At 44.5% G+C, this 27,404-nt stretch overlaps 1 protein-coding gene across 1 annotated transcript in view; it reads left to right on the forward strand.

Moving 5' to 3' along the window:
- Window positions 1-27,404, forward strand: part of PTPRF (protein tyrosine phosphatase, receptor type F) — a 670,152-nt gene that overhangs the window by 542,010 nt on the left and 100,738 nt on the right. Inside the window, exons 7-12 of the mRNA XM_015410174.1 lie at window positions 9,703-9,972; window positions 16,244-16,825; window positions 17,279-17,412; window positions 19,370-19,514; window positions 22,870-23,175; window positions 25,572-25,765. Of these exons, the coding sequence (XP_015265660.1) occupies window positions 9,703-9,972; window positions 16,244-16,825; window positions 17,279-17,412; window positions 19,370-19,514; window positions 22,870-23,175; window positions 25,572-25,765 (1,631 nt within the window). The remainder of the gene's footprint in view (window positions 1-9,702; window positions 9,973-16,243; window positions 16,826-17,278; window positions 17,413-19,369; window positions 19,515-22,869; window positions 23,176-25,571; window positions 25,766-27,404) is intronic.

The following is a 27,404-nucleotide window of genomic DNA, read 5'->3' on the forward strand; positions in this document are numbered from 1 at the left end:
AGTGCCTTCTGGCTTGGTTTTTTTAGGCTGGTGTATAGTAAATAGCCCTACAACAATTGTCCTAAGAAATTTTCTTCTATCTTTTGTCTCAGCTTTGGCCTGTAGGAATGTTTCCTTCCTTCTTATCCTTACTGTTGTCTGTTTTCTTTCTCCTTCCCCCAGAGTTAGCTGATTCCCCCTTCCATCTCCCCATAGATATGGCAGACTTAGGTAGCTCCAGTTCTCAAGGAAAGATACTGGTGTACAACAATGTGTTTAAGAGAAGGCTATAAGATTTCCTGCTCCTTTTGCACTAATTCACTACACAATCTTTGAGCAATTGTGTTTTCAAACTTAGGGTCCTGCTTTGGGGAGCAATCCTTGTTGCCCATAAAAATGGCCCAACCAACCCTTCCATGTGCTGAGCCAACTGATCCTCCACTGTCCTCTGCCTGCTGCTAGAGCTGGGAATTGACAGATAGATTCCGTACTTCCAATCCAGACTGCAGCAACCAGGACCACATGACACTTGGCTGAAAGGAAGTCTCCATAATGACCACACACTAAAAGGAGCAAGCTCCATGGGGACTCAAGTGAATGTGCTGCTGCTGCAGCTGAGTGGACAAGAAAAATAGGACAACAAAGATTATTAAATTAGAAACATCACCTGACATTGTGGAATTAGTTTCTGTCTCTACCATCCTAAATCTGACTGTATCAACTCGCATGGTAGTGGTACCATGGACCATGTCGGTAACCACATTGAACTTAGTACTGGCAGTGCCTGAACATTCCATGAGGCTTTTCCAATAATCCCCTCTCAAGGAAGTGATGCATCTTGTGTGGAGAGAATGGGAGACAGAGGACACCACTCCACTCTCCCACCCATCATGTCAGCCCACAGAGAAATGTAGCAAATCACCAGTACGATTATCCTCACACACAATAGTCAGTCCCCACACTGGTAACAGGACCCACCCCCACATTATCAACCAAAGAACTTTAGAGGATCTTTCCACAGTTAAGATGAGAATGAACACTACTAATCCTTCGACTCTTAACAAATACCATCCATTTAGATGCTATGATGCATCTTTTTATTCATGTCACAATGGTGACAGTACAAACTCAATGACTGGGAAGCTCAGTCTCGATGCCTCAGCCTGAAGTCCGGATCCACTTGTCACCAATACTAGCAAGCAAAGCCATTTACCACCTCCTCTTCACATACCTCATATTACAGCATCAGTACCTTCTTCAGACTCCATAATCTCAGTAATGACGCCGTTTTATCCAACCACTGCTTCTATAGAGCCTTTCCCCTCTGTGCTGCAATGACTTCAGCTACTGACAGTGGCATCTGTGTTGCTGTCTCCTTGCTCTGCTGTACTGTCCCGTGACTTAGATCCCAGTGTGAAGTTCCTGTCATTATTTGCATGAGATGTACCATGAAGTTCAACACTCTTCTGAACCAAATGTCCAAATGTCCTCTATCACCCCGCAACTCTCCTCAGAGAGATTTTATCTCTACTTAGGAGAGGTACCATGCAGTTACAAACTTTTAGCAGTGTTTCAGATTCTGTTGCTACATCATCCTGAAAAAATGGGAGCATCTGACCAATTAAGGATCCTAGAAAATTGAATAAATATAATTATATCAGAATCATCATCCTATGCGGTATCCTGCTCAACAAAAGAGTATGGCTGCAAGGATGCCTACTTCCGCATCATAATCACACTTCACAAAATGTCTTCATTTTGTCATAGGAAACTACCATTACCAATACTGCCCCCAGCTTTTGAACAAGCCATGGCCGAGTAGGTATTCACCAAATGCTTGGCAGTGGTATCAGCATTTCTGAGATAACAAAAATACCTCTTTATTTCTCTACATAGACAACTGGCTTCCAGTTTCCAATTCACAACAACTCTGTTGCGATATACATATGACCTTGGGCTTGCTCTGCTTTCTTTATCTTTGTGTCAAACTAGAAAAGTCTAGAGTAGTTCTTGACACCAATGCCAGATAAACCTTTCTTTTCAGGACCAGGCTTCCATCATTATCACTCATTAAAACTTTCATCATCCAATCACATCAAACAGCACTCAACTTTCAACATCTGCACAGTCTTATAGCAGCCACCACCTTGGCCATTATATTTGCTATCCTTCAAAAACACCCTCTCTAGCTATCACTCCGATGTGGGGCCATTGACATGTCCATTTTCTGTTACTGACCATCTGCTGTCTCTTTGCTGGTGGACAGACTCGGTCTGCAAGGAAAGTACCCATGTCATCCTCCAGTTCTGAATATGACATTTAGAACTGATGGTACGCAACCTCTAGAGCAAAAGAGGCCTCAGTATGTGGAACTGCACAAAGATCATGAAGAAGAAAAAGAGTTTACCTGTAGTTGATGTTCTTTGAGTTGCCATTTGTGCAGTCATACAATTCATCATCTTTCCCCACTGCTGCTATCTCTTATTCTTTCTCTCTGATGAGAGCTGCTAGTGGTGACATGAAGGAACTGAGCAGTGAGATGCTTATCCCTTCTTTGGGATATGTGCTGAGGGGTAGACCTCTACTTCAGGGAGGAGATTTGAGCACTAATTCTTTAGCTAAAGTTCTATTAACTTTCCATAGTTGCCTTTTGTACCAGTGCACAACCTATATGTGTGGCTGCACAGCTGACCATGCGAAGAACATCAGCTACAGGTAAGCCAACCACCACCACCTCCTGTAGGTAAAATGATGTATGTGGAACAGGCCTTGACCCAGCCCACAGTGGGTCTGTCAAATTTTGCTTCACTATAAATGCCCCAGATCACAAGGTTTTAATCGAAAGATACTAGGTATTAAATATTCCAGGGGGATTTTCCAAGGTTTATAATTTGTTTGGCATTGATAATTACATTTTAGGAATTTTTTTCAGCTTTACTTACAACTATGTACTGTTCACTCATGAATTTAATTGCTGCTCTGCAATTGCTACCAGATTATTTATTGAAGAGTTATTTTATCTTGATACAGCAGCTCTTTTCTCCCCCCCTCCCATGTTATGTTATTTTCAGAAATGAATGAATGCAAATTTCAGAGCAGCACATTCTGCCTCTCCCTCTCTTTGCTATTAGCATGTCACCGGGCCGAACCATGATGTCTTTGGCATTGCACCGCTGTAATGATAGATCTTCTTTTATATGGGGTTGTCAGCGCAAATAATTAGCCCTAAAAGTTATAGCTGAAATGTAATCCAAAAATGGCAAGGCCCTGTTTTGGAAATTGTCTATAAAATGTCAGCACTCAGGGAAGCATTGGGAACATAAATACTGCAGCATTGTTTGAGTGAAAGATTAGACTCTAAATGCATTTTCCCTCCTTCCAATTTTTCCCCCTCCTGCTGGTGGGTCTGTCAATAGATTGTGAGGCCCCAGGAGCCACCTCTCCATCAGGAGATTTTATTTAAAAGGATCATAACAAAGAGGGGAGGGAGCTGGTCAGATCTGGCCAATAATGGTTTTCTGTCTCTACCTTCCAGAAGCAAGTGAGATGATCAGAAGAAGCTAGAGTAGTGGACACAAGAGCATATAAGGCAAAAGAAGCAGTTGATTCCACAGCACAGTGCCTTAGCCCCACCCTCCCTGAAAACCAAAATGTGGAAGCTGACTGAGGTGGCCAAGTTATACAGTTGATAGGAAGGTGGTACAGCCACATTCATTCTTTTTATGGAAAAATTGATGGAGGCTGTATGGGAAGACTGATACGCCTAGGGTTGCCAGCCTCCAGGTGTGTGAGTATACACTATAAGATTGCATTTAATTTGTTATAGTTGTAATTTTGCTGACAATTTAATTTCAAAAGCATTATATATAAATATTTGCTTATAGTGTATACTCATACACGGTGATTTATTGTTTTGCTGGTTACATTACACCGTGGTCTTGTTTGTTATAATAAGCCTCCAGGTGTGGCCTGGGGATCTCCCGCTTTTACCACTAATCCCCAGCCGACAGAGATCAGCTCCCCTGGAGAAAATGGCTGCTTTGAAGGGTGGACTCCATGACATTGTACTATGCTGAGGCCCCTCCCCTCCCCAAACCATGCCCTCTCCTGACTCCACCCCCAAAGTCTCCAGGTATTTTCCAACCCAGACTTGGCAACCCTAGATATGCCAGTTAACCCTAAGTGGGGGAGAATTAATTTTGGCCTCTTGCCCCTCGTTTGCAATTTATTGCACTCATAATTCAGAAATTCTTTTATGAAAATCAAGATTTGTGTAAAATATAATTTGATATCATTATCTTGCCTTTGTATTTGTGCTGTTGTGGGAAATCATGGGGTTTTTTTATAGCAACCAAGAATGCTGCAAGCTAAGTAAAGTCTCGCATCTTTCAGCTCTGATCACCCTGAATCTTGAAATGATTTATGACAAAGACTGGGAGCTCTATGCATAAGGCAGACAGAGAATACCTGTAGGAGGTGAGACAAAATGAGTGTGTGGGAACTGAAGGCATGAAAAGAGCAGGATCTCTGGAACCAGATGTGTAGCCAAGATGTGTAGTGGTAATTGTACTAATTGCTTCTGTCCTTTTAAATAACACAACATAGATCCTGCTGTGCAGTAATTGACTTTAAAAAGTGGTTGGAAAACTAGTTGTCCCAATGCATCCCTTCCTTTGGATGAATGGTGGCTGGCTAGGGGCCTTCACTTTCACTTTGGATCTGCCACTCGCACTCCTCCATCTTTTCCAGTGGCTTCTCTTCTCTTAGCTTTGCTGCAGTCATTTGTAATAAGTTCTATAACTACCCAGCTCTGAGCAATTGTCTAGTTCCTGGAGTTTCCCAAGCTGGAAGCAGAAAAGTGGAGGGGAGGGCTCTGAGAATTTACCTCACTGTTTGATGAAACCTGAGAAGCAGCTGCTCCAATATGAGAGAAGCAGGGTGATTGATTCATGTTCATTTGCTGTGGATGCAGGGAAGGTGCACGCTAATGCATGCTAAATTATTAACACCTCCCCGCCTCCCTCCCAGTGCGGTGTGTATCTCCCCCTCCCCATCTCCAGGAATGTAGAGCTGGTTTCTGCTGCTGAGCTCTTCCCACCTCCACTTCTGTTAGAAGGCTTAGGACAGGCCATGTCACCTACTTTCCACCTCAAGTGCCAACTTGTTGAGCAGCCTGCATGTTCAGTTCAGTGGGGAACTCGTTGGATTTTTCATCTTTTGCAAGCCCTGCTCTGGGATGAATGACAGGGAATCTCATGTTTGATAATCTGGTCGATGAAATAAACCTTAGACATCATTACCCGTTGCCGTGTACAATAGCTTTCTTTATGTATTTTTTTGCAACATCTCCAAGTTGCTCACTTCTGTTTTATCCAAAAAGAATGTGTTTTAAAAAACAAAAAACCACAAATCTGGCAAATTCTGTTCAGGAAAAGAAGTGTTGTGAAAGGAAAGCCTTATTAGTGTGAATAATATTGAGAATGTTTGGGAAGCATCTGGGCCAACCTGACCTCTGCGATTTGTTTTGAAAATTGAAAGAGGTTTTTCTGTAGATTGCCTGCAGTTGGTGAGAGTAGAGCTGCCTTAAATTATTAATGGACTCTTGTGGCAGGGAGAAGAGAGCGACCAGAGCCTGGCAGAAGCGCATGTGGATGCTGTGTGAGCAACTCTCACCAGCTCTGCCAGAGCATTCTAATGCTGATTGACAACCTTTCTCCACATCCCACTGGACTCAACAGCCAAAGAAGCTGCCAATTATCCTAGAACGATACACCGATGCTGGGGTGGAATCTGTCTCGTTTATAACCTTTCTAGGCATCCTTGCTAGATTATAATCCAGGCTGGATTGACAGCAGCAACTCTGAGCCCATCCTTCCTTCTGTTATTGACATTTTAAGACCTAGATGTCTGGTTTAATGGCAGAGGAAAGGAAGGAAAGGAGACTGCCCCCACCCTCAGTGAGGTGCACATTTGAGCCTCCATCGATTGCCCTGCCCCGTTCCTCCCCTTTACGTAATGAGAACTACAGTTTGATTTTCAGCAGTTCTGCTGTGTATTTGCAACCATACAAGCAGTCTATCAGAATTAAACCACCTTGAGAGAATCCAGGGAGAGGAGGCAAAGCCTGGGGTCAACACTATTGAATCTTGCAACTACTAATTTCCATTCCACCACCATTCATGGGGGAAGCCCTCATTTCTCCCTCTAGCCAACATACGATCTGCTTGTGCGAGCAGAATTGCACTGCATCTCTCCTCTCCACTTGAGGGAATCAAAGAGCTGGTCTCTGCTGGTCTGTTCTTTGTTTTTTCACTGCTGCATGATGACTTAGGAAATGCTGTTTCACTTCTTCCAGCCCAGTCACGTACCCTTAATCCAGGAAGCTCTTATTATTTCCACTTGTGGTTAATTTACAATCTATGGGTTCGATCCCATGGAAGAATAGTTTTACATCTGCAGAATGCAACTTCTCCCTCTCCTTCAGCAGCTCAAAACGTCCCCCCCCCCAAAAAAAAATGTGGCCCTGGGGGAAGCCCCCTTAAACAGCATGAGGGGGGAGTCAGAGGTCTGTCACTGGAAGGGAAAATGGATGAAAACCATATCACCCCTTTGGTGCACAGAAATCCTCTGCTGGATCTAAACCTATTTATGCAAGAACTGTTACCAGGTTTGGGGGTGCGCAACCTCTGGTGAAGCATCCGGTCCTAGGACAATACAGTAAGTCTGTGTTGTTTATGCTATGCAAATTTTAGCTTAGAGTGGCTGGAGAGCAGTCAGTTGGGTCTAGGCCTAGGATATAAGAAGGGCAACTGCATGGTAGGAAGAAGGCTGCTATGCCAAGCATTAATTGAAAATGAAAAGCTGAACAAAATGGCATGTAAGAGAAGAACTGAATCAAATTCATTTCTCCTCCTTTGTGCCCTGCTGCTTCATGATCCAGGTGCCATGAGAGAAGAAAGGGGTTTGCCAGCTCAGTGCCTGTGCTGACTTTCAAGAGATGAATATGTGGCATTTGGCTGAGTCTTCTTGTAGAATCAGTAGTGCTCCTTTGGTGCCCCTGGGTCCTATCTTTGTGAAACTGCCCTTTGGCAAAGGGACTTGCCTGAAGCCTGCCTTTAAACATACTTGTTACTGTGCAGGAACTGGAGGGGGAAGGGATATTTTCATTACCATTCATCCTGTTGCTTGGGTAGAAAGGACCCATCACAGATACATCGTCAAGTAACCTTTTCTCTTCCCCTGCCGCTAGAATAGTAAACAGCAGCTTTCAAAAAGGGCAAGAGGTTTTCTCGATAGCACTTTGCTGAATGAACTAAACCGCTTATCGGCAGATACACAAGCCGTGTTCTTTCTTCCCAAGCATGGTCCTGACAGGTTCTTTTATGGCCACAATGGAGACAGCTGGGAGCTGATGTCTGAAGGACATGTCAGGGAATACAGTTCTGGTGGAGACTTGCTCTAATTCTAACCATTCTTTAGGCATGCATTTGGGGAGGGGGGACTTACGTAAGCCAGGGGTTGCTGTAAGAACTGTCTTGCCTGTTCTCACTGGGGTGGGTAGCAAGAATGGTTTTTGCATGCTAATGGCTTCTCTTAGCCCTTCTGCATGAATGTCTCCCAGTTTCGTTCCTGTGTCCAGTGCCTGCATTTCTGTACATTTCCTCCCCTTCTACCCTGTTTTGTTTTTTGGTCTGGATTGCATAGCAGCTTCTTTCCCGTGCTTGGCCTCCTGCCTGGTGCATGTCAAGTCAATGAACAATTTGCCATGCACGGACCTGTAGCAATACTCCTCAAGCTTGCTCTTATTTGATACTAGTTTGGTTGGTGAGCGGGTGGGAAGTTGTTTAGTCCCTGGATTGAGATTCAGCATATGAACAACCTCTTCTTGTACTGGCTCAATACCATGTTCATTGCGGGGTTTGGGGTGGGGGAGAAGGTCCTGCTTCTTGCCGACCAGAGCCAGGCTGTGTTGGACAACCACCCATCATGTTGACCCATTGCCATGTCCATCAAATACCTGGGTTATCCTCATAACTGTGTAGAGCACTGGTTTGCTTTAATTTTTGTCTTGTTTGGGGAGTGTTCCGCTGTCAGTCAGGTAACAAGCCTCTCGCTGGCAATCATGCATGTAGCTATTGATCTGAGGTTAAATAATTGATTAAAGAAACCGCCCGCAAGACTATAGATTTAGACATTTGAAAATATGCACGTTATTGTCCCCCCCGCCCCCCAGCTGGCAAGAGCTAATGAGCTCTGTTTTGTCACTGAGCTGGTGTGTAGTATGCACACACTGTTGACAGTATTGTCTAATTTATCCCCAAACCCTCATTCTGTTGTACATGATCGTGTGGGGGTTTCTGTATTCAGTCTATTTCTGTGAGTCTGCTGGTTTGGGAATGAATCATCAAAGAGAGCTCAAGCAAAATTTGATTAGGAGAAGTGTCAGCCTGTCAGGCAAAGCTGAGTGTTGTCAGCCTGTCTGTCAGCAGCTGCCCCCCTTTTAACGAGATTTCGTGGTGCTGGAGATGGCACCAGGAGGAAACCCAGCACGAGGCGCTCCCGGTGGGCTCCAGCCCGGAGCGAGTCTCTCCCATCTTACTCACAAAGATTCCGCCGTGCTGCTCCAAGTCAGCCTCTCTGCACTGCAGCTCTTCTCTACTCTGCTGGCCTTGGTGTCGTGAACTGGAGATGCTAAGGAGCAGAGGGCTCCCTACAAGCTAATCAGCTCTACGCACACATGTGTGCATACACATCACAAATGTGCACTGACATCTCCATTCCAGAGAAGCAGGCTTTCTGGAAGAGAAGAGACATTGCAGCTTTTTCCTCTTTTTAAATACAACCTGAAATGAGTTTGCCCAGAGGAGACAAAGATTTACTGTGCTCAGTTGTGTTTCTCTATTCCTACTTAAATTGGCCCGTAACAATGTCCTTACAGAAGGGGCCTCATTTCTCAGTGTCATTTTCCTGACTGAAGTGTGTGCAGCCAACAGCCAGGGAGCTGCAGTGAATCTGAGGGTTTGACTACAAATAAGCCGAGTAAGGGGTTTGATATGAAGAGATGTAGCACAGTGAAATAAGGAGTGATCTGCCTCCTAGAGCACATTCCCAAAGGTGAGGAGGATCCTATCACCAAAGCCCTGTGCTGTCAGCTTGGATTTGATCTCCTGTCCATTAGGGACGAGCTCTTTTCTACCTAGCAAACTGATCTCGTTGGGCTCTGAGGTGACCCAGGCTCAGTGTTCTATCTTCCAGAAGGATGCTGTTTTAGCTATCAGTAATGCTCACAGTAATTTAGAATAAAACCCTGCAGCTTCCCCTGCAAGGTAGGGTTGGCATGTAGGTTGCTTTGCTGTAAAGACAGTTGAACAGGTAATTTAATCTTGTACAGGCCCAGTTAACCCTATGAATGTATATGAGCATATTTTCCAATTAGTGGGATGCAGATGAAACAGGCATTCATTTAATGTCATTAATGTGGTTTAAGTAAGTAGTCATAGTTAAGACATGAATAATGGTGCAAAGAGGCCAGTGGCTAAAAAGGAGAGTCACAGGCAAGCAGTTTGACAGAGCAGTGAACAGCGCTTGCACAGAATTCTCTTTTTCTGAATTGATGTGGTATCTCTCACGGCAAATTTTGATCCTTTTTCCCCCCACACCCCATCCAGGAGAGTACCAATGTCCTAGGCTGTGACTCTACTAGCTATCTGTTCCTTGTTTCAGTGCGGCGAGTGTCACCTCGATTTTCAATTCCTCCAAGCAACCATGAGGTGATGCCTGGAGGTAGTGTGAACCTCACATGTGTAGCAGTGGGGTCCCCAATGCCCTATGTGAAGTGGATAGTTGGAACACAGGAACTAACGAAAGAAGATGATATGCCAATGGGCAGGAATGTACTGGAGCTGGTCAATATCACTCAGTCAGCCAATTACACCTGTGAAGCCATGTCCTCACTGGGCATAATCCAAGCAACAGCACAGATTACAGTCAAAGGTAAGAAACTCCCAATGGTACCTTGTACCCTCTTACAGTGCCAGGTAGCAATATGGAGCATAACAGATTTACATGCTGATGAAGAATAGATTTTGACTAGGAAGCCTTCTTGTCTTTGAAATTATTCATGAATGAAGTAAGGATTTGGGAGATCATTTGCTGTTTAGCTTTCTGCCTGGTTTGGCTAAAATTATTCCAGTTAAATTTATGGAAAGAAATGAGCATATGAAACTACTTCATACTAAGTCAGACCGTCTAGGTCCATGTTGTCTACTCTGACTGGCACTGTTTCCCTAGTTTCTCTTCAGTGCCTGTTACTTTAAATTCTTTAAATTAAGATGCTAGGGATAGAATTTTTTGTATGCAAAGCATGTTCTCTACCACTGAACTTCAGTCCTTCCCTGTTGATGCTGACAGAAACTCACCATTATAATTCAGAAATCTCACTACATTAGTGGCCGCTGTGCAGGATCTCTGACATATGAAGTCCCCCAGCTGAAATGGAAGCAAATCTAGTGCCAAATCTTGACAGGGGAGTGGTTATCCTTGGAAATTTTGAAGGAGATATGTAAGGACCTCTAACCATCCCTTACCACCCAATGTCAAATTTACTATTCCTAGGAAAGCTGATTGAGAGAATGGTCACCGAACAGCTTCAAATCTTTTTGGGTGAGACTTCCACATTCAGTCCATTCCCGTTCAGTTTTAGGCTTGGTTTGGGGACAGAGACAGCCCTCGCAGCACTTCTGGATGACATACAGCTGCAGTTGCATCAAGGTGGTTCAGAGGTCCTGATCTTGTTGGATCTCTCTGCAGCATTTGATATGGTGGACCACTGAATTTTGGTCCACCGTTTGGCCTTCCTTGGGATTCATGGCACTGCCTTATCTTGGTTTGCCTCATTTCTCCAGGGACATGGTCAGAGGGTGTTATTCAGGGGCAGAGAGTCTTTTGTATGGCCCTTGATCTGTGGGGTACCCCAGGGATTGGTTCTTCCCCGATGTTGTTTAACATCTACATGCGCCCTCTAGTGGAGCTCATCAGGAGGTTTGGAGTTCATTTCCACCAGTATGCTGATGATACCTAGCTCTTCCTCCTGTTGGCTAAGCAACCAGAAGCAGCTCTCTCTTCTCTGACCCAGTGCTGGGATGCTGTAGTTGGATGGTTGAGGCAGAAACTTAATCCATCCAAGACTGAAGTCATGTGGCTGGGTAAAACTGGGCTTGTGGGGGATTTCAGCTTCCAGCTCTGGATGGGGTCCAGCTCTCACTAGTGGACTCTGTGAGGAGTCTGGGTGTCTGGCTGGATGCTTCTCTTTCCTTGGCCAAGCAGGTGTCCACACTTGCGAGGCAGACTGTTTTCTGTCTATGCCGGACTCATCAGCTGGTCCCTAATTTGTCTCAGTGATTCATGCCACAGTCACTTCCAGAATAGACTATTGCAATTTGCTCTATGCAGGGCTGTCCTTGAAGGCACTTCAGAGACTTACGGTCCAAAATGCAGCTGCCAGATATCTGACTGGAATATCTTGATTTTCATATATAGAGCCTGTCTTAAAGCAGCCGCATTGGCTGCCTCTTGTGCTGGTTTTGACCTTTAAAGTCCTTAATAATCTGGAACCATGATACCTGAGAACTGCCTCTCCCTTTACAACCCCACTCAGTGGCTGCGATCATCATCTTGCAGAAGTATAGCATTCTTTATCTGAGTATAGAGTTCAGAGCTCTCTTCCTTCTCAGTGGGGAAGGACTGCAGCTCAATAGTAGAGCATCTGCTTGGCATGTAGAAGGTCCCAGGTTCAGTCCCCTGCATCTCCAGTTCAAGTTGTAGGGATGTGAAAGACCTCTGTCTGAGACTATGTAAAACCATTGCCAGTCTGAGTAGACAGTACTGAGTAGACAGTAGTTCAGTATAAGGCAGCTTCATGCATTCCATTGTCATGGCCATGAAAGTTTTTCTCTTTGCTGCCATGTCCCTGTTAAGGGGAGTTCTGATTTTCCCCCTTTAAACTGATTTTCTACAGTTGATTAGGCCTCACTTCAGCATTTCTTTCTGTGCATTCAGGGCATTCTTTAACAATGCCATCTCTAAGCTTGTCTGTCCTTCTCAAAGTACAGTCCTTACTAGAAGAGTAGTCCACAGTATTCCATTTGCATGCTGGAGTTCTCCATCTACCAGCTCTCACAAGCTGATTTCTGGAAAACATTCATGTTTGTTTGTTTGTTTGTTTGTTCGATTTATACCCCACCCTCCCGGCCAAGGTGGGCTCAGGGTGGTTTATATTAAATGCATATATAAAAATACAGTTAAAACATACATAAAACATAACATAACAATCAATTATTAATTTTCCTAAAGTGCCGCATCAATTAAAGTGCAAGATCCAGAGGGGATGGTCAAATAGCCATATGTAATGACTCCCACTCATTGGGCCAGGCACACACTTGATTTGATCATCACAGCAGGGGTTACAGTGGACTGGATCACTGCTTTGGCAGTGCTATGGTCGGACCATCTTGCCTTGAGGGCCCGTCTGAATGTTTCACCCCAACTCTCTTTGGGTGGTGAGTGTATTTTAGCTCACCCACAGAGTCAAACGGACCCTATGCGGCTTCAGATGGCTCTCCGGGATCCGATGCCCCCTGGCGGCTCGCTAGATGAGCTTGTAAAGGATTGGCATAGCCGACTCTTGGCAGCCATCAATGAGATCACTCCCTGACGCCCTCTGCGCCCTCGCTCTAGGCTTGCTCCCTGGTTTACCCAGGAGTTGCAGCTTATGGAGCAAAGGCTAAGATGGCTAGAGAGACTTTGGCGGCATGCCCACAATGAAGGTACAAGAACATCTTATAGGTCGTTTATGAGATCCGATGAAATGGCAGTCAAAGCTGCAAAGAGAGAGTACTACGTGGCCACGATTGCATTTGCAAACTCATGCCCAGCCCAATTGTTTAGAATGATTACTACACTGCCACAGGGCAGACCAAATGCTAGGGAATCGGACATCAGCTGTGAGGCCTTTGCAAGCTATTTTGCAGATAAAGTCCTGTTGGTCCACCGCAACCTACCCACCACAGTTAAAACAGTGAGTGAACTTGAGGCTCCATGCATGTCTTCTTGTCAGGTTTTGGATTATTTTAGTCTGCTCAGCCTAGAGGAAGTCGACAAATTGCTCCTAACTGTATGCCCCACCACATGTTGCCTTGACCCGTGCCCTTCGTGGCTAATTAAAGCTGGCCTTGATGGGTTTTGAGGAGCCCTAAGGGAGATTATTAATAAGTCTCTCTTGGAGGGACTGTTCCCTGGAGCACTTAAGGAAACAGTGGTCCATCCTCTCCTGAAAAAAACATACTTGGACCTGACCGAATTGGCAAATTACCGGCCGGTCTCCAACTTGCCCTATTTGGACAAGATAATAGAGAGGGCTGTGGCAATCCAGTTACAGAGCTTTTTTGATAAAGTTTCCATTTTAGATCCCTTCCAGTCTGGTTTTCGCCCAGGCCACAGGATGGAGACAGCACTGGTCGCCCTTATGAACAACCTCCAGAGGCATCTGGATCGGGGTGGATCGGCAGTGCTGTTGTTGTTGGACCTGTCAGCAGCGTTCAACATCAGCTACTGATCCACCACCTCACTGACACTGGAGTCCAGGGGCTTGCCTTGCCATGGCTTGCCTCCTTCCTCCAAGGTTGGGGACAAAGGGTGGCACAAGGGGAGCAGCTATCCCAAAGGCACCCACCGCCCAAGGGGCAGTGCTTTCCCCGATGCTATTTAATATCTATATGCGCCCCCTTGCCCAGATTGCCCGGAGGCATGGACTGGAATGTCACCGGTACGCTGATGACACTCAGCTCTATCTGTTGTTGGGCGGCCAGTCTGACTCTACACTGGATGATCTGGACTGGGCATTACAAGCTGTGGCTGGATGGCTTAGACTGAGCCGACTGAAATTGAATCCGATTAAGACAGAGGTCCTGTGCCTGAGCCAGGGTTGGCCGAGGATAGGGATCCCACTCCTAACCTTGGTTTGGTATCCATTGGTGCCAGTGCTGGAGGTGAGGAGTTTGGCAGTGCTCCTGGATGCTTCCTTAACTATGGAGGCCCAGGTAACAGCCACTGCCAAGTCAGCCTTTTATCACTTTCGGCTGATCAGGCAGTTGGTTCCCTTCCTCTAACGCAACAATTTGGCAACAGTGATCCATGCAATGCCACCTTGAGACTGGACTACTGTAATGCTCTCTACATGGGGCTATCCTTGTCTCAGATCCGGAAGCTACAGCTATTGCAAAATGTGGCCAGGCTGCAGATGGACCTCCCTATGCGAGAGCACATCCAGCCTGTGCTGAAAGCACTGCACTGGCTACCAATAGCATACCAAATCCGCTTCAGGGTGCTGGTTCTTACCTTTAAAGTCCTTTATGGTCAGGGACCGACATACCTGAGGGACCACCTTTCCCCATATGTTCCCCAGAAAGCACTGCGGTCAGTGTCCCAAAATCGACTGACCTTCCCGGGTCCTAAAGACACCAGGCTGGCCATAACCAGGGCCAGGGCCTTCTCGGTGGTGGCTCCATACTGGTGGAACGAGCTCCAGAAGAGATCAGGGCCCTGTGGGACCTTCTACAATTCCTCAGGGCTTGTAAGATGGAGCTCTTCCACCAGGCCTTCAACTAGGGAATCATCCCCAATAATTGTAAGCCCTGTCCCTCGGAGTCACCAGCAACAGCCTGTGCCTGCCGCATAAGAAACAGAAGAAGAAGCGGATCAATAGGAAAGGTCATCGAATTGCTGCCGCCATCGCTAAACAACATCATTATTATTGCCAGATTTAATATGTACTAGCACCTTTGATATTTGGATTGTTTTTAGAAGGGTTTTGGATTGTTTAACTTATTTATGTGTGTTAATCCTTCTGTAAGCCACCTTAAACCATCTTCAGCAGGGAGGGCGGGGTATAAATTTGATAAATAAATAAATAATACTTTATGATAAGCATGCTCCTGACCCTGGAAAATTAAATTATGACCCAAAATTCAAAGGAGACTCACTCCATGAACTTTTCCTTTTCTGCATGTTACTCAGCAGTAATCTCCTGAGGTGTCCTATTAAGTATCTTACGTGAATAAGCAGAATGACAAAAAAAAAAATCAGTCTTTTTGTACAGTTTACAAGGAGAAAAGCTGGGAAGGATTTTCTGCTTTAACCTTTCCACTGTAATTTCATAGAATCATAGAATGTTAGAGTTGGAAGGGACTTCGCAGGTCATCTAGTCCAATTCCCTGCATTTTGCAGGAGCATATCTGAAAGATAGCCCTACAACATACCCTAAAGATGGTTGTCCAGCCTCCGTTTGAAAACGTCCAATATCTCACTTGTGTTCTGTGAGTGCCCCCTTTATTGGATGGTCTAAAATGGCACTGAGGGCAGCACATCTATGTCAGTCCAGTCCAGTTGAAAAAGGGCTTCCTTTGAGTTTTGTTGCTTTGCTGAGCATTGTCAGACCTTCTGTGATTCTGTTACCTAGCCCCAGTGGGTGAGCAGTAAGGAGGTCATGGTGTCTTGATCCAGAGAAAGTAATTTGCTTCATATTTTGCTTTCTGGTAGCTTGGTACAGTCCAGCTAAACAGTTACAGATGAGAATCCCAGTATACTAAAATGCAGTACTGGCCACAATGGATGTATATGCGAGCAGTTGTGATGAAGTACTTCAGTATTCCAATTGATTTTTGGATTAATATTGTAGGTGTGTCATCTGAGTCACCCAAAGCAATAGTGACTATCCTGATGATACCCCTAGGCTACACAATGTCTCCATATGCTGACGAGATCCAGCACCTAAATGTGCTTGCCATAACATATTGCAGTTTACAATCTTGATGTTCTTAGAGCTAGAGTGTCACTGGAGCTACTGTTACCCTTGTGGTTCCTTTTAAATTGGCCCTGATCCAGGCTTTTCAGAGTATAACGCAGTTTAAGAACCCTTTTTACCCTTGGAAAACGTGCCTTGAATCCTTGTTTAAATTACCTTTATTTAGCTTGCTGCAAGCAAGTGCTTTGAGCACATCTAATAACATGATTGCTGTGTTTACCCTTCCATTAAGAAGCACTTCAAGCAATATATGATAATATGTAGTATAAAAACATACGCCCTGAGTACGAAATGATTTCTGCCTTTAAAGGAGAATGCTACCAAGAGTCTGAACCTCTTCTATATCTCTGCATATTGCAGTATTCGCACTAATCAAATTACTGACAACATGCTTTCTGCTTTCAGCTCTGCCAAAACCACCAACAACTCTAGTAGTGACTGAGACAACCGCCACAAGTGTGACTCTCACCTGGGACTCGGGAAATGCTGACCCTATCTCCTACTATGTCATCCAGTATAAGCCTAAGACTTGGGAAGGCACTTTCCAGGAAGTAGATGGTGTGGCAACTACCCGCTACAGTATTGGTGGCCTGAGCCCTTTCTCAGAATATGAGTTCCGTGTTATTGCTGTCAACAACATTGGCAGGGGTCCCCCTAGTGAGCTGGTTGAGGCCCGGACAGGAGAGCAAGCCCCATCAAGTCCACCCCTCAAAGTGCAGGCACGGATGCTGAGTGCTAGCACCATGCTGGTACAGTGGGAACAACCTGAAGAGCCCAATGGGCAGATCCGGGGCTACCGGGTGTATTTCACCACCAATCCCCACCTACCACTCAACATGTGGCAGAAACACAACACTGACGACAGTCATCTCACCACTGTGGGAAGCTTGATAACTGGGACTACCTATAGTATCCGCGTCTTGGCTTTCACTTCAGTAGGAGATGGGCCCCCTTCTGATGTCATCCAGCTCAAAACCCAGCAGGGTGGTACGTATGATAGATCAGGGTTGAGCACTGTCCATTACTTGTTTTGCAGAGAGCTGATAATCTAAGCCCCAGGCCATGTTTGAGTGGTGATGTTTTTATTACAGAAAGGAAAAATCTTTAACCTTGTGCTTCTGAGTAGGATTGATGAGCAATTTGCCCTTCCCCTATACTGAAGGCAGCATTGCATCAACACTGGAAGTTAATATGAGTAGGTGCGGGATGCCTGCATAGTTAACAGTGGCTTAGATGGGGATAACTAATCACCACCCTGAGAAAGAGCATAACTTCTTTTGCTTGAACTTGGAGATTAGAAAAAAAAAGAAAATGTGTTAAACAGAGTTCATGCAATTGCTAGTGAGATGCAATGGCATTAAGGCTCATGACTTGAAAGCTTCCTAGAGCCTCCTTGGCATTATTTCTCAGGCTAATGGCTCTTGTTTTATCGACCCTCAGTTCCAGCCCAGCCAGTGGACTTCCAGGCTGAAGCAGAGTCTGACACACGGATTATGCTGACATGGCTTCCAGCCTCCCAGGAACGCATCACTAAGTATGAGCTGGTGTACTGGGAAGGGGATGACAAAATCCAGGTGAGGAGTGTCATGACACGTTGCTGATAAAATACTTGTACCAGGGCTACCAATAGATCTAGGATGCATCTTTTGATGCTACCTGACTATTAGACTTAGGCCCAGTTTAGACTTAGGCCCAGTTAAAATGTTCATGATAATCACTTCTGCCTGACCAGCTGTGGGAACATTAGAATCCATATCCCATGTGCATACATGGAATTGTTCAACAGTACCAGAGCGGCATCTCCCTAGGGGCCAGCATCCCTCAGATGTGTATGAAACAGGGGCCCCTAGAAAGCGTGACCAAGGCCACAAAATTCCTAAGGCGTAAGTCAGCTAGAGGGCCCTGAAGCCAGTGTCATGCAACAGTCAGAATATGTCTCGATTTCTTTTACTTCAGATACAGTTCTGCACTGCAGCCGTTTGAGGTACAGGGAAGGCAGAGCTCAGTAAACAGCAGTAGCTCTGCTTTCTGCACCCAGTGCTTTTCTGTAAAGTTAACTAGGAGGCCTCTCAGATCCTACTAAACGCATCAACCAAGCCACCATTCGAGCAAGGCAAAACCAACCAGCACAGCTCATGGCTGCTACAGTCATTGTCAGGCTGCAGCTTCCTAACAAGGTTGTTGTTTCCAATAACCTTTTCCTCTCATTCCACCCAGCTCCCTAGTTCTGTCTGCCCTTTTAGTGTGTTGTAGGAAATAAAACCTTTTCTCTTTCCCACATTTCCCTCTTCCTTCATTTTGCTTTCTTCCTTTCATTATATGCCTTCATTTGACTCTTCCCACTTCTCATCCCTGGCTGGCAACTTAGAACATACTTAATAATAGTATAGCGGCAAACCCTTGTTAATATTATGAACAGACGCAGGGAGGGGGGAGTTAATATTTCCCTGTGATCTATGACCTAGTAAAAAGATGCTCTCCCTCCATCTTTACATGCATGATAATAGAACTTCTCCCCCTTCATTAGATTTAATTACATTTTAAATACTGTTCAGGTAATGGGTTTTTATTGTTGTTTTGTTGATGAGACATGTAATATTCCTTTGTAAATGCTACTGTAGATATTAAGCTTCATGTTATATGACAAATGACATAATATTTTTAGAAAATATCTCAGCAAAATCAATCCCAATGGTCCCAGTACTTCTCATCCAGCACCACTGTGTAATCAATTTGCCCGTGCTTTTGTGCTAGGTAAAGATGCAAGAGTAAACTGAAATAGATTTCTTACTAATTGACGTACTAAATATTTATTGCAGTATGGAGTTTTAATGAACTACAGCTCACTTCATTATATGTAGGAAGTGTGCCCTATATTGGTACACATAAGAATGTGTGTGCAAATAAAAAATTACAAAATTAGATGCATTATTTGGATCAGGGTCATACAGGAAGGGGGGGGGATCTTTGTCTAGGGACCAATGGTGGTTCTCAGCAGCCCTGATGTGTTTATTCTGTGTTTAACAAAATAATCAAAATTCTGCATAAGGATGACCCAGATTTTGTGCACAGACACTGTGGATCCCTTGACATGATAAAACAAATAAATGTGCATATGTGTGTGATAGTTTGCAAAAAGTATCCTCCTGCTTTTCATGGAGAGGAGAGTACTGAAGACCCACCCTCCAACCAACTGGAAGTTCCACTCTCTCTGGCTTCAGAGATTCCATTAGTCATTCTATTCTTGGAGAGGGATGTTGCTTTGGTGTAAGAGCAGCCGGACTGGACTCTTCATCTCAACAGATTGTCCAGGCTCCCAAGGCTTGTAAAGGAATATCTTCTGTTAGAAATGCAATTCTAGCATCTAGGAGCTTGGTGGCTGGTGATAGTACTGTCACGTGAGCAGTATGTAAAGATCCACTGTCAGGGACTGAGGATTCTTGTAGGAGTGGGATGATTTAGTGCCAAAAGCCATATCCATCCTCAATTTCCATCCAGGTAAAAAGAAAACTCACCTCTTACTTTTTCCAGCATAAGAAGACATTTGACCCAACTTCTTCATATGCAGTTGAAGGGCTCAAGCCAGACACAGTCTACAAGTTCCAGCTGGGAGCCCGCTCTGAGCTGGGGCTGGGGGTATACACCCCAGTTTTGGAAGCCCGGACAGCACAGTCTAGTAAGTGTCACTGCTTGGCTGAAAGAATGTGAGCAAGATGCAAAGGGACACATATAGGCATTTTCATGAGAGGTAATAGGGATGATGGAATCCATAGCTGGAGTGGTGGGCGAACTTTAGCTCTGAAGCACAGCCTTTGGGAAGGGTAAGTCTTGTGCCTTCTGTCCTTCAAACCATGTTTCCCCCCCATTTCAGTACGTGGACTCACAGATATGCTTGGGAAAGGGAATAGGTGGGAGAAGCTGGTCTGGATTTAGTCCATGTGTTTCTGTGAGTTTACTAGCACATTCTCTCCCCACTCCCCTTGCCACTGCCATCCATTTGTGGGCAGGTTTAGACTGAGTGCCTGATTTCTGCCTCTGCTGCATGCACTTCCCTGCTCTGCATGCGCTCATATCCCAACCAAAGATGCCGTTGCTCTTTTCCCACTCTCTCAAGGCATATCCAGCCACCTTTGTATAATATATACGCCACACACATTGTATTACTGCTACAATGCAAGCATTTTCAAGGGAGCAAGTTTTAACATTGGGTGGGGGCCCTGATCTTTGCAAGTAGATGGAATAGTTAATAGCCTCATAGGGGGAGAGTATGCTGCGTGAGATGTTGTCATGTATCATGGGGATACTTGACTTTTATGGAGTGCAAGGAGGGAAAGACTGCTCCCATAAGAAGGCTCAAGTCAAGGCGATAGTGCGATTTAGCAAGAGGGCCAAATAAAGAGGTGAGCCAAGCTGGATTGTTTTTGTTCTCTTCTCCATGCACTGATGGAGTAGGAAACCAGTGCCCCTTATAGGCAGCTCAACATTCTGCACATAAGCAGGTTAAAGCTATCAAAGAGCTGTGAGCTAAGCTTGTTTTCACCAATGATTTTTGGGCCTGCTTTTATGCAGAGAGCTTTAAAGGGAGGAGAACAGCCATTTCTGTTTCTACCATCTGTCAAGGATTTTAGTGACTGTGTGGGGCAAGCAGTGGAAGAGGCAACAGCAGTTCTCTCTGCATGGAGCAGAGGGTGCCTGGGATGAATGAGGATGGGGAAGGACTGCTCCTCTCATGATTGGAACGACCTTTCCTCCTTTCATTAGCATATCAATCACGAGGATTCCAGCAGCCTTGTTTAACCTGCACTTCAGCTAATGGGAGTGCCAGGACGATGGATTGGACAGAATATAGAAAATGATATTCAAATGGAAGCATTATAAATATTTGACGTTGGGGGATGCACTCTGAATGTGGAAGCTGGTTGTTGTTCTGTTTAGCAGCTACTGACAGAACATGTGTATTAAAAGGCAGTGACTGGGCAGTTTCCCAGCCATGATGCTAATAAAACAAAGCTGATAAATCTCAGCTAAAGCAAGCGCAGTGCAGAGATCTCCAAATGGTGGCTCATTTTTAGCTCTGTATGAGTAGAGCCACATTAGGAGCCTATGCAAAGGGCAATGAGGTCCAGCAGCTCTAGATGAAGTTTAACCTGATTTTATGTAGTTTGAAGTATTCATGGATTCCAGTCCACAGCTAAAGGATGGATCCATTCCTCTGAGGGCAGGAAAGGGAGGGTTGTATGGCATTAATAATTTGTTTTCGTATGGTTTGAAGACCAGACTTAGAAATGAAGTATTTGGAACACTAACACTGCTGAATTAGCCGTAGTCATTAGGACGACCTCTTCACAGAGTCTGTTGGCATGAGCTGAGTACTCCAGTATGCCATTCTGGCTCTCAGAATTATTCAAGTTTTTCAAGTCTGCTTCATAGCAAGAAATCTGAGAGCTCAAAAGAGATGTTGTAAAGATCCCAGTCTGTGAAAGGTAGATTGTGTGAATGCTTGTCCTGTTCAGATGGGAGAAGGGAGAGGGGTTTTCCCTCTTCAGCCTTCTCTTGGTTTCACTAATAAAAACTGAGCTTCCTGAGCTTTTATTAGCATTTTAAAAGAAAAAAGACAGGTTTCCTTTAAAATGGTTGAATCAATGGAACCAGGCAGAGATTGAAGAGTTAAATCACCTTTCTCATGCTTGATCCAAATGTGAACAATTTACCATTTTGAGAAAGAGAACTCCACAATCTTTGTCATGTCAGTTATGTCCCTGAGCAACTCAGATTTCTGCTAGTAATTTGCGAAGCAAATGTCCATTCTTTGAGCTCTTTGCCAATTTAGTGAAGGAATAACTAGAGCACAGTAATTCGAGTTTAGTGGCACCTAAGACCAAGGTGCCACTGAACTCGAATTTTGTTCTGTTGCTTCAGACCAACTTGGCTACCCACCTGAATCTATCTTGAGAATAGCAAGTGAGTCATATTGCCTCTGAAAATGTGTGTGTGTTGTGCTGCTCATCTTTCCAAATGTGTATTGAAAGTGTGCGCGCACTTGCATGTTGGTGTGCCATGAAGAACATTCCTATATCATGTATTTTTTTTCTGTTGATTGTACTTTTATTATTGAGTTTTATTTTGACCTCTTCTGATGTTAAACTGCTGTTTGTGTATTGGCACTTTACAGGTGTGACTCCTACCCAGCCATCAGCAGGCATGAAAAATGCCCCTCTCTTCATTTTTTGTTCCAATTATCATACTTGCCAAAGCAGCTTCTTCCAGTTACCAGGGGCTTTGGCAAGCAGGGCGGAAATGGCATCTACTTTTCAAAATCTCTGATTAGTCAGGGAAGAAATTGCTTGCAGTTGAGCCCTCTTCTTAAACAAGAAGCTTGCAAATTCATCATCCGTTTCTGCCATCCCTTCAAGTTTAGCCTCTACTCACTTTGCTAGACTTTTCCCTTTCCCCTCTCTATCTATGTCTGGCCCACTTCAGCAGTGTTTCTTGCAAGCTTTGTTCCGCCTTTGTAGAAACTTTCTACATGACCTTCTATTCTGTATTTCACCATGGAGGTATATATCATTTCTCATGGTTTGCTATTGCCCATATTGTGCACTATTATACTCACACCTTCCTCACAAGATGTGTCCCAGCAGTCTGTTTCACACAGGGCATCACCAAGAAACAAATGGACATGCAATATAGTTCTTGCTCTTTTCTTACCTTCTGTCTTTCCTGAATTTGTTCGTCTCCTATTTCCCATTCTGCTTATCCTGTTGATACTTGATCTCTCTTTTAGATTATCTCACACCTTTTAAGCACTTTCCAATAACATGAATAGTGACACTGTTTTAGACTGTATGATGGCACAAACTGCCTCCTGTGGGCCTAACTGCTCTTCATGTGTTTCCAAAAAAAGAAAGGTGAGGATTTTGCTTTCTTCTAGGAGAGGCTGTATTGGCTGGGTAAGACCTCCCTGTAGACTTTGTCTTGTTTGTTGTCCAGTCATTTCCCTTCATCTCCCCACTTCATTTATTTATCCCTAGCCCCTTCTGCCCCACCCCAAGAGGTTGAGTGTGTAAGCACCAGCTCCACAACCATCCGGGTAAGTTGGGTGCCACCACCGGCTCAGAGCCGCAATGGAGTCATCACTCAGTATTCCATCGCATACCAGGCGATGGAAGGAGAGGACAGCACCAAGCATGTGGTTGAGGGCATCGGACATGAGCACTCCAGCTGGGATATCAGCAACCTGGAGAAATGGACAGAATACAAAGTGTGGGTGAGGGCTCACACAGACGTGGGTCCTGGGCCAGAGAGCAACCCTGTTTTGGTCCGCACTGATGAAGACGGTAGGTTCATGACCCATGACTGAAGGTAACAAGGCCTCTTGGTTCTTGTAGTGTAGTAGCACTTACAGTGGTGTTGGGAAAACTTCTTTCTGCTCTTGGAACAGCTCACCTATTTCCTCCTTTTGAGAGCCACACACACACTTTAAGATTAATCAGGGCCATCAGCTTTTTTTAGGCATTCTAGAAAACGGGGCTTAATTGCAGTCAGTAAGGAAGACATCTTTTTTTTTGTGGGGTTCATATGTACAAAACTATAATCCCCCCTCCTCCTAGCAGACATAATGCGTACATGATCTGTTCCTTCTCTCTGGAACCTAGTGATCACATGGGCTGAGCGGCTCTCTGTCAGGGACACTCTGAGCAAAAATTGTGTTGCATAAACCAGTCTGTCAGTTATGTCATGGCAATTTAAACCTCTCCCTTAGAATGTGCCAGTGCTCATAGTGACAGGAGGAACTTCCCAGGCTGCCCTCAGAGGCCTGGGAGGGCACAGGCAGGTAAATGGGGAAAGGGAAGCCACTCAGCAAACTGAGAGCAGGCGCATTCTTTATGTTTTTCTTTATTTTTTTTCTGATCATGCTATATTGCCCCTTGCACTGCCACAGTGTTGGGAAGTGATGCATGGGAATGTTCATTGACTACTTCCAAAGGTCGCTAGCGCATCTGCGTGTCCTGCTGCTTGAATTGTTTGCTTCAGTTCTCATTTAGCAAAGCCCTTGCCGGAGGGAAGCGTCTACCCTAGAAATGTCGCAGTAAGCTCTCTGCGTTAGTTTGAGGGCTGCACAGTTGGCCATCCCAGCTAAGTTCTCTGTCAGGAATGGTTTGGGAGCTTTCTGATGTACTGATTTTTTCATAGGTAGAAACACAAGAAAGGGGTGTTTTCTGCATCCTGAAATATTATCTTGAACGAGTGCACCCTACCTATAATTGGGGTGATCTCCACTGACCTAACAGCACCCAGTCGCTAGACAAGTGGTATTGTCGTAAGGCTTTCCATTTGAATAAGATGTTCACAGCCATGTTTGTCCAAATGTAAAAGCCAAGAACACAATCCATGTAATTCCTTTTATAAGGACCAGCCTAGTAACACATAACTGTGCAAGGTGGTGAGCCATGTCCTAGTGAACCTGTTATGTGTCATGGGCTGTCTTCTTGGCTTTCTGGCTTTCCCATTTTAATGCCAGTTAGAGGTAAACCTCATGTTAGCTGTACCTTGACAGAACTCATGCCAGTGCAATCTGAGCCACATCTAGCTCTGGCAACATTTGATATTAACTAGGTATCCTGCTGTTGTCAGATTTGCTTTCCATTCATTTTCTGGGGGGGGGGGACAGCAAATTGTGTTGGGGTCCATGATCCCCTTTGTGATCCCCATCTTTCCCCCACCCTCCACCACAATATCTTCTGTATTGCTGGGCTGCTCTTCACATAATTATCGACAATTAAGAGTGAGAACTGCAGAAAATAACCAGTTACTTGAGGCTAAAGAGCCCCCTGCCTGCTTGCCATGTAATTGTATAAAACAGCTCCTGCGAAATCCGTACATCTCTCTGTCCCCAATTAACCTCTTGCTGTCCTAGCAATCAGGGCACCGTGTGCTTTTCGTCCTGCAGTAGTAGAACAGCATTCTGTGTTTTCAAGGTAAAGCTGAGTAGGGTCATGGTGAGGGTACTCTTTGGAGGGAACACATTGCTCTGCCCTTCACATGTACAAGCAAAATGTACATCTGGAGAACCTAAAAAAAAAATTCGGGGGAGGGGGTTGTCACACAGTGCAGGAACCCTGATTACTAAAGTATGCAATTTTTTCCAAATTGTAAATATGGTATAAACTGACTTATGAACATGTTTCCTCTTACAAGGAAATTGAAAGTTTTCAGGTCAGTGTTATTTTTTCATTTTATTACCAAAAAGCACTGTGTAAGCTGAATGAACAGCCAAATATTTCAGTCTCCAGAGTTGCCTTTCTCACATGCTGCTTTCTAAAGGAGTGGAGCAACTGCTCTTAGAGCAGTCACATTATAAATACTTGTTCCCTCATGAGCACTCTGTTTCCTTATAGATATGCACTGTAGGGGAAGGCATATAATTATCAAGGCATTGCTACTCACTTGCACCTTCTCATGTTACTGCTCGACTAACAAGACAAGCTATAGCAGCAATGCAGTCAAAATCATGTGCCATTTACTCCCTTTCTAATGTGGGGGATTTGTACATAGTATACATTGTTGATGTGTATAGCAAAATATGGCGAGATCCTCTTGTGTAAAAAGGGACAATGTCCTTTCTGAACAAAGATCTGAGGGTAAGGCTTGGGAGAAGGATCACCTGGAGGCGGAGGATTACAGTTGTTACATAATGGTGGTTTCTGACTCAGTTTCCCCATGCAAATTCCAGTGCCCAGTGCTCCACCAAGGAAGGTAGATGTGGAGCCAGTAAACTCAACAGCCATTCGTGTCTCCTGGAAATCACCCCTCTCCAACAAGCAACATGGCCAAATTCGGGGTTACCAAGTCACTTACGTGAAGCTGGAGAACAATGAATCACGTGGACAGCCTGTCATCAAAGATGTCATGTTTGCAGAGTCCCAGGTATAGTACTGGTGGATATATGTATACAGAAGAACCTATATTTGCTTTGTTAGGTCTTGAATCTGTAAGCTGGAAATTATTTCACATTTGTTTTTAAAAAATTTAATATTGTTATTTGGGTTGAGCCTTTGATTGTACTTGTTCACATTTTAAAGAAGCAGTACAAGAGTTGGTGAACAAGTACTCAGCTTGTGATGTACCCCCTGTAGCCAGAGGCTACCAAGAGACTCTCATGGAACAAGTAATGAATATGAAAATGATTAAAGAGTCAATTGCTTGTGTAAATAATTTGAAAACTACAGCTAACTGGACCTTGCATGAAATATAGTACCACCAGAGCCAGATTCCTTCCAACAGATGCTTTAAGGAAGGGTCGTTGTGGTTTAAATGCTGCCGTTCCTGCTTTAAAAAAATAGAGCAGGGAATAGCCAAATGAAATTTTTGGATTCAGACACTTCTTGGGACTGCTTTGGAAACTAACTTAAAGACTTTTTTTAATGTACTCCCTTTCCTGACAATATTGGCTTTTTGCCATACATGATTGGGATGTTCAACCAAACCTGATGGCTTGTGAAGTATCTCCTTCAATGGGAAATGGACAGTATGGGAAAAGAATGGAATGAGTTGGACCTTGTGTAGTCTGGCCCCTCCCTAGCATTATCCAACATATTCAGGGAGCAGAGTAAGGCAGGCATTCCACAGTGTTTGTATGGAGCCAAGTGATACTCCCAGCTTCTCAGAACTTGTAGAGTGCCAGGTTGTAGCTACAAGAGTAACCCTCACTGAAGTGTAGACCAAAAAAAGAGCAGGACTTACTTTTCAAGTAACCACTAAAATTTAAATATAGTCTATGATGGAGTGGGGTGGGGGAGGTAGTTTCATGCTTAAAAGATACCCTTGGTTCCTGAGTTTCTACAACTATAAGTGTATGAGTGATCTTTTTTGAGCTAGACTGCTTGAATAGCATCCAGTAGGATTAGTGCAACTAATTGATCTGTCTCCTGAATGCAGCACTTTAATCATTTATATCATTTACAGTAGGGAGCAAACTACAGCAAAAAAAAAAAAATCCCTTTCAAACTGTGGAGGATGAAAGCCCAGCCCCAAGGAACAAGGGGAAGCACTAAAGCAAGAGATGGGCTGCATTTAGGCATTGTGAGCAGACAGAGTTTTCTTCACTACAAGCGACCTGGATTGTTGCCATGCTTGTGCACTCTCTCCCTCCTCCTCTAGCATGGGAAAGCATTTCAGTCAAGCTTTCAATAAGCCGTGATGCCCAAATGTGGGACACCTAGACAAACTGGAGTTTGTTTCATCCCAGCAAGCCAAGAGATGTGGGTTCAGTGTATTTCTGATGATCCTTGTTAGCCAAATTGCTGCGAATTATGGGGAATTATGATCTTACGCAAGGCAATAGGCGAATAATGGAGTAAGCACCTATGTATACAGGGGTCCCGCTTCTTCCAGACACACCAAAAATAGACGCTGAGACTGATGTCAGTATAAGATGGTTTTGTTTATTGAAGGTATTTCAAACATACAACAACACAAGCACACACACAATTATACAGCATCTAGGAAATATAGATAGAAGAGAATAGCACATTTGCATTAGCAGGGTATTCTGTTGATGCGCAAT

This window comes from Gekko japonicus, unplaced genomic scaffold, assembly GCF_001447785.1.
Source record: "Gekko japonicus isolate JY-2015 unplaced genomic scaffold, Gekko_japonicus_V1.1 scaffold771, whole genome shotgun sequence".
Classification (NCBI taxonomy): Eukaryota; Metazoa; Chordata; class Lepidosauria; order Squamata; family Gekkonidae; genus Gekko; species Gekko japonicus.